We start from the raw sequence: 13113 nt of genomic DNA on the forward strand, positions 1-13113 counted from the left end.
CTGATCACTCCTGGTACCTAAGCTGAGTCAGGTATTTGCTCCTGCTGTGATTAAAATCAGGGCATTCATTAAAAGTTTTGTGCATTTTTTCTGTTTCCACATTTTTGTAACTTTCTGCTTCTTTCTTCCTCTACCCCCAACCAGGAACTTAAAAGCTATGTTGTTTCTTTCCCTTATAATTCTCACAAAGTTGACTCTCTATGTTGGAGTTCCACGATGTCAATCCATTTCTTTGGCAGACTTAGATTACTTGCATAAACTTTCTAGAGACCAAATGAAGAGCTAAAAATTTGGGTACATGTAATTGCTTAACCCAATTATTCATAGTCTTCACACATAAATATGGCTCATTTGGACCTAAAAAGCAGTTTGTGTCTATGCTGTGAAGGCATTCTGTCCCACATGTGTTCAGAAACAATGCAGCACTATGGTGACAAACCAAGGTTCTTGTTCACTTTGTCACCCTGGAAAGTAATAGGCACATGTGCGAGGTATCTGTTAATTAACCTAATGATAATGCTTCATTGGTTAAAATAAAATGCTATTGAAACAATGTATCTGTGATCCCCAAAGAGCTGGATTATCTTCAAGCAAAATAATTTCCATAAGGCTTAACAGGTAGTGAAAATATCCATGTTGATTAGGGAATTTTTGCTAATGTCAAATACGACCCTATAAATATTTACAACCAACAAGACTGATTTATTAGAACACTAGAAAATGTTCTTTTAATTAATCCTCAAAATTATTAAAATCATCTTTAGAATATTTTGGAAAAAAGTGTCAAATTTGTCATACTCTGTTTTAGCCACATGAAAATAGATGTAAGAAGACAGTGTGGTATTGGCAAAAGAACAAAGAGATCAATGGAACGGCATAGAGTCCATAAATAGACCCACATACATATGGTCAGCTGGTCTTTGACAAAGGAACAAAAGCAACTGAGTGGAGAAAGGATGGACTTTTTAACAAATGCTACTGGCACAACTATACATGCACATGCAAAAAAAAAAAATGAATCTAGAAACAGACCTTACACACTTCACAAAAATTAACTCAGATTGTATCAAAGACCCACATGTAAAGTGCAAAAATATAAAATTTTTAGAAGACAGCACAGGAGAAAAGCTTTGTGTTCTGCAAAAGACACCATCAAGAGAACAAGAAGATAAGACACAGACTGGGACAAAATGTTTGCAAAAACATTTCTAATAAAGGGTGTTATTCAAAATATACACAGAACTCTTAAAAGTCAACAACAAGGAAATAAACAACCTGATTAAAAATGGGCAAAAGACCTTAACAAACACCTCACCAAGGAAGATATACAAATGGCAAATAAGCATATGAAAAGATGCTCCACATCATATGTTATCATATGGGAAATGCAAATTAAAACAACAATGAGATGCCCCTACATGCCTATTAGAATGGCCAAAATCCAGAACACTGAGAACACCAAATGTTGGCAAGGATGTGGAGCAACAGGAACTATCATACATTGCTGGTGCACTTTGAAGACAGTTCTGTGGTTTCTTATAAAACTAAACATACTCTTACCATTTGATCTAGCATTCGCACTCCTCGGTGTTTATCCAAATGAATTAAAAACTTCTGTCCACACAAAACCTCACACAGATGTTTGTATCGGCTTTACTCATAATTACCAAAACTTAGAAGCAACCAATATGCCCTTCAGCAGGTGAATAGATAAATACACTCTGGTGCATCCACACAATGGAATATTAATTGGTGTTAAAAAGGAATGAGTTATCAAGCCATGAAAAGAACTTATATTCATATTACTAAGTGAAAGAGCCAATTTGAAAGGCTACATACTATATGATTCCAAATATATGACATTCTGGAAAAGGCAAAACTATAGAGACAGTGAAAGGATCAGTGGTTGCCAGGGGCTAGGGGAGGGAAGGATGGGCAGGAGGAGCTCTGAGGATTTTTAGGGCAGTGAAACTGTTCTTTATGATGGCATAATGGTGGATACAAGTCATTACACATTTGTCCAAACCCATAGAACATACAACACCAAGAGTGAACCCTCACATAAACTACAGACTTTTGGATAATAATGATGTGTCAGTGTAGGTTTATATACAGTAACAAATGCATCACTCTGGTGGAGACTGTTGACAATGGGGAAAGCTGTGGGTGACCAGCGGAAGGGAGTATATGGGAAATGACTGGACCTTCCTTCCACTGAATATTCTTGTGAACCTAAAACTGCTCCGAAATATAAAGTCTATTAGATGAAAAAACAAAAGATGTGAAAATAAAAAGTTATATTTTATATAGTTACCTTGTCATTTATCAAATCTTTCTCAGACATTACATAAATTTGAAATGGGACTTCATTTGAAACTTAACATATACTTGAAATTGTAAGCAAAACACCCAGAGAACTTACAGACAGACAATGACAACTACAACAACAAACCAAGAAAAACTAATGCCTGGTCTTCACCCAGTACCAGTTAACTCAGAATTTCTCAGGGTCAAAATGGACGTAAGTAGATTTTTAAAGCTCCCTAGAGGATTGTAATGCATAAGCAGAGTACAGAACTACTGGCATAATAAAAAGGGCACAGGAGTTAGGACTAGAGAGTGGAATTCAAACCCCAACTCTGCAAATTACTAGCTCTCACCTCATTTGTGATGTTCTTTGTGTCCCACTTTTTCAGGATTTTTATGAGATTTATAGGTAAGCTATTTGAAGCATCTGCTGGATAGTAGGCACTTTTAAAATGGCAAGAATTGTTATTAGTGATCTCCAGGGTATACGCAAAATGAGCAGTGCCTTAAATGCCTGGGACTTTGATCTTATAATCAATCCAAAACATATGTGCTATTGCCATCTGTCTGGTTAAGTTCGTATTTGGAGAGAATAATTTTGCTTAGAATTAAACTGAAAAAGCATAACAGTGTATCTTGTTATCCTACCTTCCCATAGTATTTTTTTAATTGTACTGAAACAGTACCTGATTTAACAGAAAATAACCAAGAAATATTAATGTTGTTTCAGTATTGCCTAACTCACTCTCAGGAAGTGCAATAAAAATGTTTAAAATGATAGAAGGAAAATAAAAACTATGGAGGAAGTCAATATAACATGTATTTTTAATACATGTAAAATTTTTTAACATGACCAAAATACTATACAGAAAAAGAGGAACAATTTTATAATTGAAGACCATGTGGTTCCCTTTTGCTAATATAATTAGAGCAAAAATATCATTTCATGTGTAGAAATATTATATATGTTTTAATGTTTATAAACTAGGAGGTAAGATTATTTCAAGTCTGAGGCTAGATTTAGTATACCTGTGATGAAAACCTTCGGCGTGTGTGTGTGTCTGTGAACCTTTGCTCTGTTTGGTTGTGCATTATAAACTAGAGTTCCAAACTGGACCCAAACTTATGACCCTTTCAAGAATTTACTGTAAACAGCTTTATTTACTGTAAACAGCTTCCTAAAAGATTTACCTCACTTCACAAATCAAATTAATGCTTTATCTACTCAGCTTCAGTGTGTTATGCATAGTAGGTGACCTGTGAGTAAACTAAGCACTGCTTTTGACTTCAAAGAAGTTAAAATTAGATGGCAGATGACGAGGAAAACTCCTGTTGAATTATGTTTTAGTATCTTGCGTAGAGTGATACTGCTGGGCTTAATGTCTCAATATGTTCTAAATTAAACCTCTCCAAATTGAAAATGGCAGCATGGGACACGGTTTGCTGTATGAATTACATAATGTCCATCTGTGGGGAAAATAGGATAATTTAGTCAGGCTCCCTGGACATTTCTTGTAAACAAGTTGTGTGTGGGTGGAGTTAGTGTGCATGTGCACACATGTATCTTTTTAGTTATTGCTATTGTGTGTTCTTCAGAGTTTGTGAAGCAGGCTGGCTGCAGAGCTCGTTTCTAAAAATAGAGCATGTTTACTCTGCTGGCAGCTGCTCAGTTTTTCTTTGGACTTTGCTGGTAGCAGTTGAGTTTCTGAATTTCTCCTTGGTACTGCCTAGCTCCTAGATGTGTGTGTGCTGAATAAAGACTATTCCTTCTTCAACCAAGCTCCAAGGGCCGTTTTGTCCAGTTATCTAGCGCATAGACCTGCATGTGAAGGGTTTGTGAATGGGCTCGAGGGGTCTGTGAGCACCAGAGACCCAGCCCTAGCTCTACACCATCCTGACGAAACCAACAGGATTTGTCTGAATCACGTGCAAGTGTGCATAGCTCATTTTAAATGGTTGCAGTATTTCATATGAAATATGTTGGATCTAATGTCACTCCCATGAAGGGGCAAGGGCTCCTGCAGTGCGGTGGGCACCTCTGCACACGTAGCTGGAGCTGTCCTGGTGACTTCTTTTCTGAGCTAAATCTACACACACGGGCAAACACATGAGGGCACTTACGTTTACAGATGGGTGGCTTCCCTTGGTTACTCCACAACCCGTCTTCTTGGCACACTGCTGTGGCTTGTTGATTCGCTCCAAGCTTAAAGCCTTCATTACACTCATATGTCACTTTACTGTCCAGCGTGAACTCATTGCCCGTAAATGAGCCATTACCAGGTGATTCCGGGACTCCACAGGACACGGCTGAAAAATACAATGAATGCAGGCTTAATCTTATAGAACTTAATATTTTACTATTTTTTATCTTATCTCAAATACATATCAAAAATGTTAATTATATGTTTGGGGTGTGGCATAAGTATACACATTTTCAAATTTTTAAGGAAGTTAGGCTTAATGAAGAACAATAGAAAATTGGTCAGAATGAAATATCTCTATAATTATCATTCTAGAAGACACTCTGGTGCAGTGCAGTCACAGCCTGCCATGTTCTGTCAGGTGGTGTGGTCACAGGAGCACAGCATCCTGCACACTCCTTCGTTTAATACTGAAAAGAAAGGGGAAGGATAAAATGGTATCTTTATTCTCACAAAATGCATCACAACATTGAATAAGGATCAGCATTAGTGTAAGACACCCCCACATCAGGTCTCAAAATCCTTCTCCTCTTATTTACTCCTCCCCCATCCTTGACTCATTTTCCTTTAAGCAGCAGGAAGGGCTAACAAAAGGCATCCATGCACCTATTATCAGAAAACCTAAAATTTTATAAATCATCGATCAGAAATCAGGGCCTGAGGAACAACGTACAGGACGCAGTGAGGACCACTGCCGAGGGCAGAGGCACAGTCCCAGCATCATATGCATCTGCTTTTATGTAAAAGACTGCACAAGAAATAGGCGTGGCTGAAGAAGACAGTTTTTCTACACAAGTAAGATGTGGGGAGAATTCAGTATGAACATTTCCTTTTTAAATTCACTAGTTCTGATTCAGACTTATTTACTATAAGACAAAAAACCCTCAAGCTAAATGACTACAAGTTACAGAAATGAGACAGAGTAAGGCAAAGTGAGGAGAACACTCCCCAACCATCACATCCCCAGTTCCGGTGCACTTGCCAAAAAAAGGCTCTGCAGTAACTAAAGTAAGGGCCTTCTTTTATCTGATCAATATTAGAGATGATCACATCATGGATTTAAATTTAGATCATTAAAAAATTTTCCCACAGAGATTCCAATGAGAAAATACACCTAGCATGTTAGAATTGGACTGGATGAAGAGTTTATATAAGCTTATAATTTTAAAGATGCAGAAAACTGAGGGTAAGAAAGATAAAATGACTAGCCTAGGGTAGTGCTTGTCACCAGGAAGTAAATCTTATGACTCCCCACTGAGACTGTTTTCTGTTCAGTGAGGGCCCCAGGTCATCTGAGGTTTAGTTTGAATTGTTCAGTTTGTTGTTTTGTTTCCATTTTCTTTATCAAAATCTTGAACAAATACAATGAGAAATTATCAGAGAAGGTAAAGAAAATGTAATGCTAATAAAAATCAAACTTCTAGAAAATTCAAGGTCTAAAATTTCTCTTGTGTTTAAATTTATGACCAACTATTTTTTTTATTGAATCATAATTGATTATACATATTTTGGGGATTCAGTGTTGACATATGTTGATCAAATCAATATTACTAGTACGTATATTATTACAAATTGTACTTATTCTTTATGCCCCTTGTCCAATCTCTCCCCATCCCCCTCTTACTCTCCCCTCCCACCACTGATAACCCTAGATTTCTTCTCTCCCTCTGGACTAGTGGTTATCCTGTTCATTTGTTGCTTAGATGATCTGTCCAATGCTGACAGGTGTGACCAGGTCCCCCAATATTATCATAGAGCAGCTGCTTCTTCTATCACTCTGGAATGGGCTTTGTGGAGAGAGACAACCTCTTCTTTTCTTTGGTCTCTTCTGGTGACTCTCCATGTGTCAATGCACATCAGTGGCTGGCGGACCATCTGCATAGTGGTTGTGACGTCTAGCCACTTTCACGGCAGCCACAATTACTGTGGTGGCTGTGGTGGGCCACCCACATGGAGGTGATGTTTTGGCATGCTCCTTGGCACTGGTGGTGTGCCTGGTTGTGCAGGGGATCCAGTTCCTAGCTCCATGGATTAGGTTCCCTGGTGGGCCCAGAGGCACTGGTAGCAGGCCCCAAGGCGCTGGTGGTGTGCCTGAGCTGGAACTAATTTTTTGTCCTTTACTTACTTCTAAAATGGGGGAGATTCCTGTGGGAACCAGTACTTGAGCTATGCGGTTGAGCTAAATTGCTGCTTTGCTGCTGTTTCCCTAGGAAAGGCTTTTTGTACAGCTCAGGGTTTAATGGTTGACCATATAGGTACTTCCGGCTCTCCAGAGGCCCAGTGCACATGGATTGTGTAGAACTGGGCTTGAGTTTTTTCATCAAACTGCACCTCATGCAATTCTGCATTCCCAACCCGTCTCCTCTGAGTGGTTCTGCATTGACTGGGAGGCAGATCAGCTTTCCTTGCCGTGCCCCAGTGTTCCCCCAGTGGGCCCATCTCACCCACTGCCCATGCTCCAAACATTTCCCATGGGATTGGCTGTGTGCTGTTCCCTTGTGATGACTCACCAGCCTCTGAATGGCTCCCCTTTTACAGCTGTTCTGGCTCCTCACTCCTGTGTGGGCCCACAGGAACCCTATTAGTGGTCTTGGTGTCCTGGGGGCCACCGAGGCCCTCTTCTCCCCTGCCACCTCCAAGTGACTCCATCTGAAGGGCACAGCTGTGGCTTCTAGTGGCTCCTGCTCCATGTACTCAGCAGCTCCAGCCTTAATGCGGCTGCCGCACAAAATGCTCCGAGCAGTTTTTTCTTTCTTTCCTCGTGTTTTCTCCCACCTTCATGAACTCCATAGGTTTCTCCTCTTCTTCCCCTGAGCTCCAGCAGGCCCAGCTTGGCTGTTGTTACATTTTTATAGTTCTATATTGGTTGACTTGTGGGAGAGAGTGATGCTGGAGACCATCTATTTTGCCATCTTGACTGGAACCCTATGATCAGCTATTTTAACCATCTGAAATATGTGTGGTGAGTGGGTGGGGGTGTGTGTTTGTGTGTGTTTATGGTATATCACAATAAATCATTTGCAGTAGATGAATAACAAAAGCCATAGATATATAGGCATAATTTGGGGTTAAAATAATATATAATATCCTTTGGCCTTCCAAAGCCTGCCAAGCATTTGTAAAATATTTATCTTAATTTACAGGAAATGCCATAGATTTTTCCTTTTCGATTATGCTCATATTTTACAATGTTCTCATACCTAGTTTCCTCATTATTTTCTCTACATTTTGCTGAGATTTGTTCTGAGATCACTTGTTCATGCACACAACCCTTAATTTCTCTTCCACTCCCTGAAGTGTACCCAACTTCCTTTAAATTCTCATTCAGGGTTAGCAAAGGATGAAATCACATTTCTTTGTCAAGTTAAACAGGAAAGATGACATTCTGCAAACACATGTAAAGCCCAGGAGGCCAAAAGAGAGAAGCTTTATCGCTATTCTGTTAATCTGGAAGCTTATTTGAGAAGTGAACCCTGATTCCAAGGACTTAAAAAGACCTACTTTATGTTGTCTGTTAAACAACTGGGAATCTTTTCTGGATTTTGAGCTATAGTTTTAGCCCCTTGGGTGTCATAACAAAAAGCTGTTTGGCAAGGTTTAAAATTGAGGTTGTCAATCTATCAAAAATGGAATTATAACACTTCTGATTCAGTAACAAATAGACAGCATAATTCTTGTAGACTAAATTCAGACTTATGAGACAAAGGCAGTTTCCTGTTAAACTCTAGCATTCATTCACTTATTCACTCATTCCCCCAAATTTGCATGATTACTATGTGACAGACATTCCATAGATTTTTTTCTTGTAATGCCAATTAGCTAAATGTATGTAATTTTTAGAATGTGGAGGATTTCTTGTGATATATATATAAAGAGAAAAGTTTCCTGGTTGCTTTTTAATTGTACCAATATAGCACTATATTTCCCAGCTGCTTAGGCAAATGATCACATATTCATCCTGTAAAATTATATTTTATTTAACAGCCCAGGCTTTAAAGTGACACTTCTGAGTCAGTTCCTGCCAATGATACTTGCTAGCTGTGTGACTTAAGTTACTTAATGAATGTTGTCTCATTTACTCTCAGGTTAATAACAACTACATAAAAAGGTAATTGTGAGGATTAAATAAAATCATATGTACAAATAAGTAGCATCCTGTTGACACAATGCAGGCATTCAATAAATGACAATTATTATCAATTTTATATGCATGTGTTTATATATACATATATATACACACACATAATTTACAGTTAATTCTTTTGCAAATAAAGATTTGAGTTGCAAAAATCAACTCTTTGTAATCTATTTATTAAAGAGAAGAAAGAGTAAGTCAGTTGGCTTATTTATTTTATATATCTCATGAGAGTTTTAACTTTCTGGTTTCAAAAAAATAGACGCTCCAACTTTTAGTACCGTGTACTTAATATCATATGTGGGATTTCTTCTTTGCCTATTTAAAACCATTTAACCAGTAGTCTGCCTCATCTCTCAAGGTTTAAAAACACTTCTCTGTTTTTCCCTGCTTCTCTCAAATTAGTGTTTGTAACCTACAATGGCTTCTTTTCTTTCTGTCACCTCTCAAGTTTGAACACCTCATCATTCGCTTTGCTCCTTTTTGTTTGTTTGTTTTTCCTTTTCATTTTTTTTCCCTTTAAACAGCTCAGTCATTTGTGGGTTTTGGCTATTACCTTTAGGCTTGCGGTTCTCAAATCTTGGTGTCTGTTCAACCCACATCCCGTCAGCAGTGGTCTCTTGAGTGCCCAGGGGCACAGTGCCCAGTCCCAAAGCTGCATGTGACCCAGTCCTTTCTTGTTGCCTGTCCCACCCAGCTGTCCTGACAAATTTTCTGCCTCTGTAGACAATTCTCAAAGCCGAGTCTGATTCTTTCATTCACTTCTTTTTTTATACTGCTCTGGTTTGGCTGGGTGTTAATTATTGTCTGCTTATTTGAAAATTATGCTTCATACTTTTCTGTTTGATTGTTTGTTTTTAATTTCCCACTATCAATATTCATATTCTTGTTATCTCAAAATGAATAGTCTATCCTTTTGTTTTCTGGACCCCACTCACAAGGCTGAGGCAAACCCAGGGTGCAATCACCCATAGTCTAAGACATCAATAAAAAGAATATTCCTCAGTAGGGTTTGCTTAAGGTAGGAGAGATGTTTAAGCAATAGGATATGAGACAGAACATCCAGATAGCAGTCTGATAGGTACCAAGGTCACAACCAAAAAGACCAAGTTGAACATCACATATGATGAGTATACCCCAAATGGGGGGCCGCTTGTAAGCTCAAGGACCAGAAGGGTAGAGATCAGATGAAATGCACTAAAGCGAAGAGGACATGGTGAAAGGCACAGAACCAAGAATGACAAGACACCAGTGTGAGTCTGCTTACATTCTGCCTAAGGTGCAATGGAAAAATAAAATAGTGATATAGGCAGTTTCTCAACTTATAGTCTGTGGATTGATCTCTGTGGGTTCTTAAATACATGCAATGTAAGAAAATAAGGATTTTTAAATAATTAAAAATATATGTACATATATGTAACTTTATATATATGTACATATATAAAAATTAATCAAAAAATGTTAATATAAGAATATTCTCGATTACTGTCTGTAATTGGGTTCTACTATATAATATCAGTGCCTCCATTTGCTTTTATGTTTATAATCATGTTGGGGCCAAGTAATAATAGTCAATTGTTACAGTTTAATGAGAAAATATCAGATAATACTGAAATCATAGCCTTGCTTCAACCAAAAACCAAATGACCATACAGCAAATTCTACGAATATAAGCTATATAGTTGCCCATGTGGTGAAAATGTTGAAAGGATTAATTTATTTTATACACACACACACTTGGTAGTATTTATGATAAACATATCATTTTGCAAGTGATAATTGAGTTTTAGAAAAACATCATCATTCAATTGGTTAAAATCTTTTTCTCAACCTGAATTGTATAGGTTTTATATGCATTTAATTTGTAAATACAAAGATGTATGTGTTACATTTGTATGTATTTAATAACATTATAACAAATAATTAGATTCAAAACTAGGCTCAGGAAAACACCTGATGGAACACTGATTTAAGGTGTACATGTATAAGCTGTATGTGTACTTGTATGCATGTATACATACAGATATGCACATGTGTGTATTCATGTGTGAGCAGACATGCATGTATACAGACATATGTTACTATATCTTTATCTTATTTACACAGGGTCTTACACTTTACATAGTGTTTTCACATCATGATTTTCCACTTATTTTTCACTGCAAGCCTATTAAAGACTTTATTCTGCTTTCTTATAAATAAAGATACAGATGCTAAAATGTTTTTATATCATTTTTCTCAAGTCTAATAGTAACTCAAAGGCTGAGTCTCAAACACGCCTGAACAGTTATACTGCAGTTATGAACCTGTAATCTTATAAATATCTGCCATGTTAGTCTTCACTAATGTTTTCAAAATTTTGCTTTTATTTTACAAATTTACAGTGGTTCCTTATTTCCTACAACATTGGCTATAAACTACATTTTGTGGTCTTCAAAGCCCGCCAAAACATTTCTCTGACTCTCCACCCTCCCTAAACAGGGCTCTGGTTGGCTGGCAGACCTCACTAAGCATCCTCTCTTCTCAGTCAGCCCATCCTTACTTTCTTGCCATAGTTTTGTTGTTATTGTTGTTGTTTCCCCTGTACTCCAAATACCTATTTCAGTTGTACCTATTTAAGCCTTGTCTAGGATACAAAATTGGTTTAGACCAGTGTGCCCTACTCTCTCATTTGAATGTGGTGCTACTGTGTGCAATTTTTAAAAATTTGGCAAGTATTTACTCATAGGAAAATCCTGCTTCACAAAGCAATATATAAATGCATTATTGCAGTTGTCTGTAATAAATTATTATCTCGTGCATAGTCTTCTTAAAACTACTAGTCACTTTTATAATAAATATCAGTACTGTTTTAACTGATTTGTGCCTTCTGATGTCCATGAGATCAGGATATTACTAAGACCTGCTGTTCTTGGGTGGACGTTCGACAGATATAAATATGTTGCAATCATTGCAACTTTCATTATCAACTTTCTTGATACATGGAAAATCACTACTTAATTTTCCATCAAACATGACCTTTTTTGGTGCTAATTCCTACCAAATCAGTCAACTGCAAAATAGAAAGTGCTGAGACAAAAAATTAAAAATGTGGTTGTAGATTTACCATGTAATAAATTACAAACCTCTAGGAATAATGTTTGTGCCAGCACTTCTCAAACTTTAATGTACATATTAATTAATGTACATATTAATTTTCTAACAAGCTGCATGATCTCAGAACCCCTCTCCAAGGAGTAAGGCATAAGATTATTCAAAATGCTCTATGGAGGGCTGCTAAACCTTTTTCCCACACATATCTTACAAGCACCTGCCACATGATTCTCTGCTGAATGACGGGTGCCCTGGAGGGTTTGACACTTATGCAACTGGCATCTGCAGGGGCAGAAGTACAGAATCCCTGCCTCTACTGTAAAGGAATGTGTGCCCCTCGCTTCTTGTCTGGATGCACTTAGGTCCCCCTCCTTGAAAGGGAGGCATGATGTTGGATATGGAAAAGACTGCGGAAAGAGGGATGTGTTGTTGATGGGTATTTTTTTCAGCTGTCTCTGTACTAATCTGAGAATTCTGTTCCTTGCATGTGGCCCCACACTATTAGATGAGACTATGGGAGAAGCTGCGAGTGCAAAATGAAGGTCTTCCAAGACCCCTGACACTTATTTTAATGCAACTATTAATAACAATAGCTTGAGAAGTGAAAAATAAAGAAGTGTGCACACCAGAGATAAGGAAAAATGCCATTGATAAACTGGAACATATGTTCATCCCAAAATATGAAGCTTTCCTTTCTTACCAGGTGACCCTTGCATTTCCTTCCTGGCACAATTTTCTCTCTGCAGCAGTGTCCTTAGGACAGTCTTGCGGTTATCAATTGACAAGAAAGGATCACTGGATGGGTAGGTACTGCTTGCGTGCTGCGAAGGGGAAACGGTGTGGAATAAGCCTCAGACGTAATCAGAGGACACATTACTCAGAGCCAAGGTGAGGGCTTTGGAGTTGATGCTAAGCACTTCAGGACATCCTTCAGAGGTCTTAAACTGGGCAGTGACATAAACCCATTTGTGCTTCGATAAGATCCCTCTGACTGCTATCTGCAGAAGGGTCCTGAGAGGAGCAGACCCAAGAGGCCATTGGCAGGGCATGCACAGAGGAGAGCGGGCTGCAGGAAGGGAGCCAAGGGAGACTCGAGACGACTGGTGGCTACAATCAGTTGGATTGGCAGTTGTAGAGAGGAAGGGAATGAAGCAATTGGGTGGACTGAGGTGCTATTTTCTCATGATAAGCTTCAGTCCAAGCAGATATAAGAGGGAAAAAAAAGGGTTGCATCTTGGCACCGAAACCCTGAGCTACAGTGGACATTTCAATTAGGCATCTGGTCTTATGAGTCTGGAACTCAGGAGAATAAGACGGGGAAAAAATGAAGAGTAGGAAGTATTTCTAATATTGATTGCCACCTCCAATAAAATACTT

At 38.2% G+C, this 13113-nt stretch overlaps 1 protein-coding gene across 1 annotated transcript in view; it reads right to left on the reverse strand.

Moving 5' to 3' along the window:
* CSMD1 (CUB and Sushi multiple domains 1) overlaps window positions 1-13113 on the reverse strand; it is a 1614989-nt gene that overhangs the window by 98568 nt on the left and 1503308 nt on the right. Inside the window, exon 50 of the mRNA XM_063099815.1 lies at window positions 4429-4614. Within this exon, the coding sequence (XP_062955885.1) occupies window positions 4429-4614 (186 nt within the window). The remainder of the gene's footprint in view (window positions 1-4428; window positions 4615-13113) is intronic.

The sequence above is a fragment of the Cynocephalus volans genome, chromosome 1 (genome assembly GCF_027409185.1).
Source record: "Cynocephalus volans isolate mCynVol1 chromosome 1, mCynVol1.pri, whole genome shotgun sequence".
NCBI classification, from domain to species: domain Eukaryota; kingdom Metazoa; phylum Chordata; class Mammalia; order Dermoptera; family Cynocephalidae; genus Cynocephalus; species Cynocephalus volans.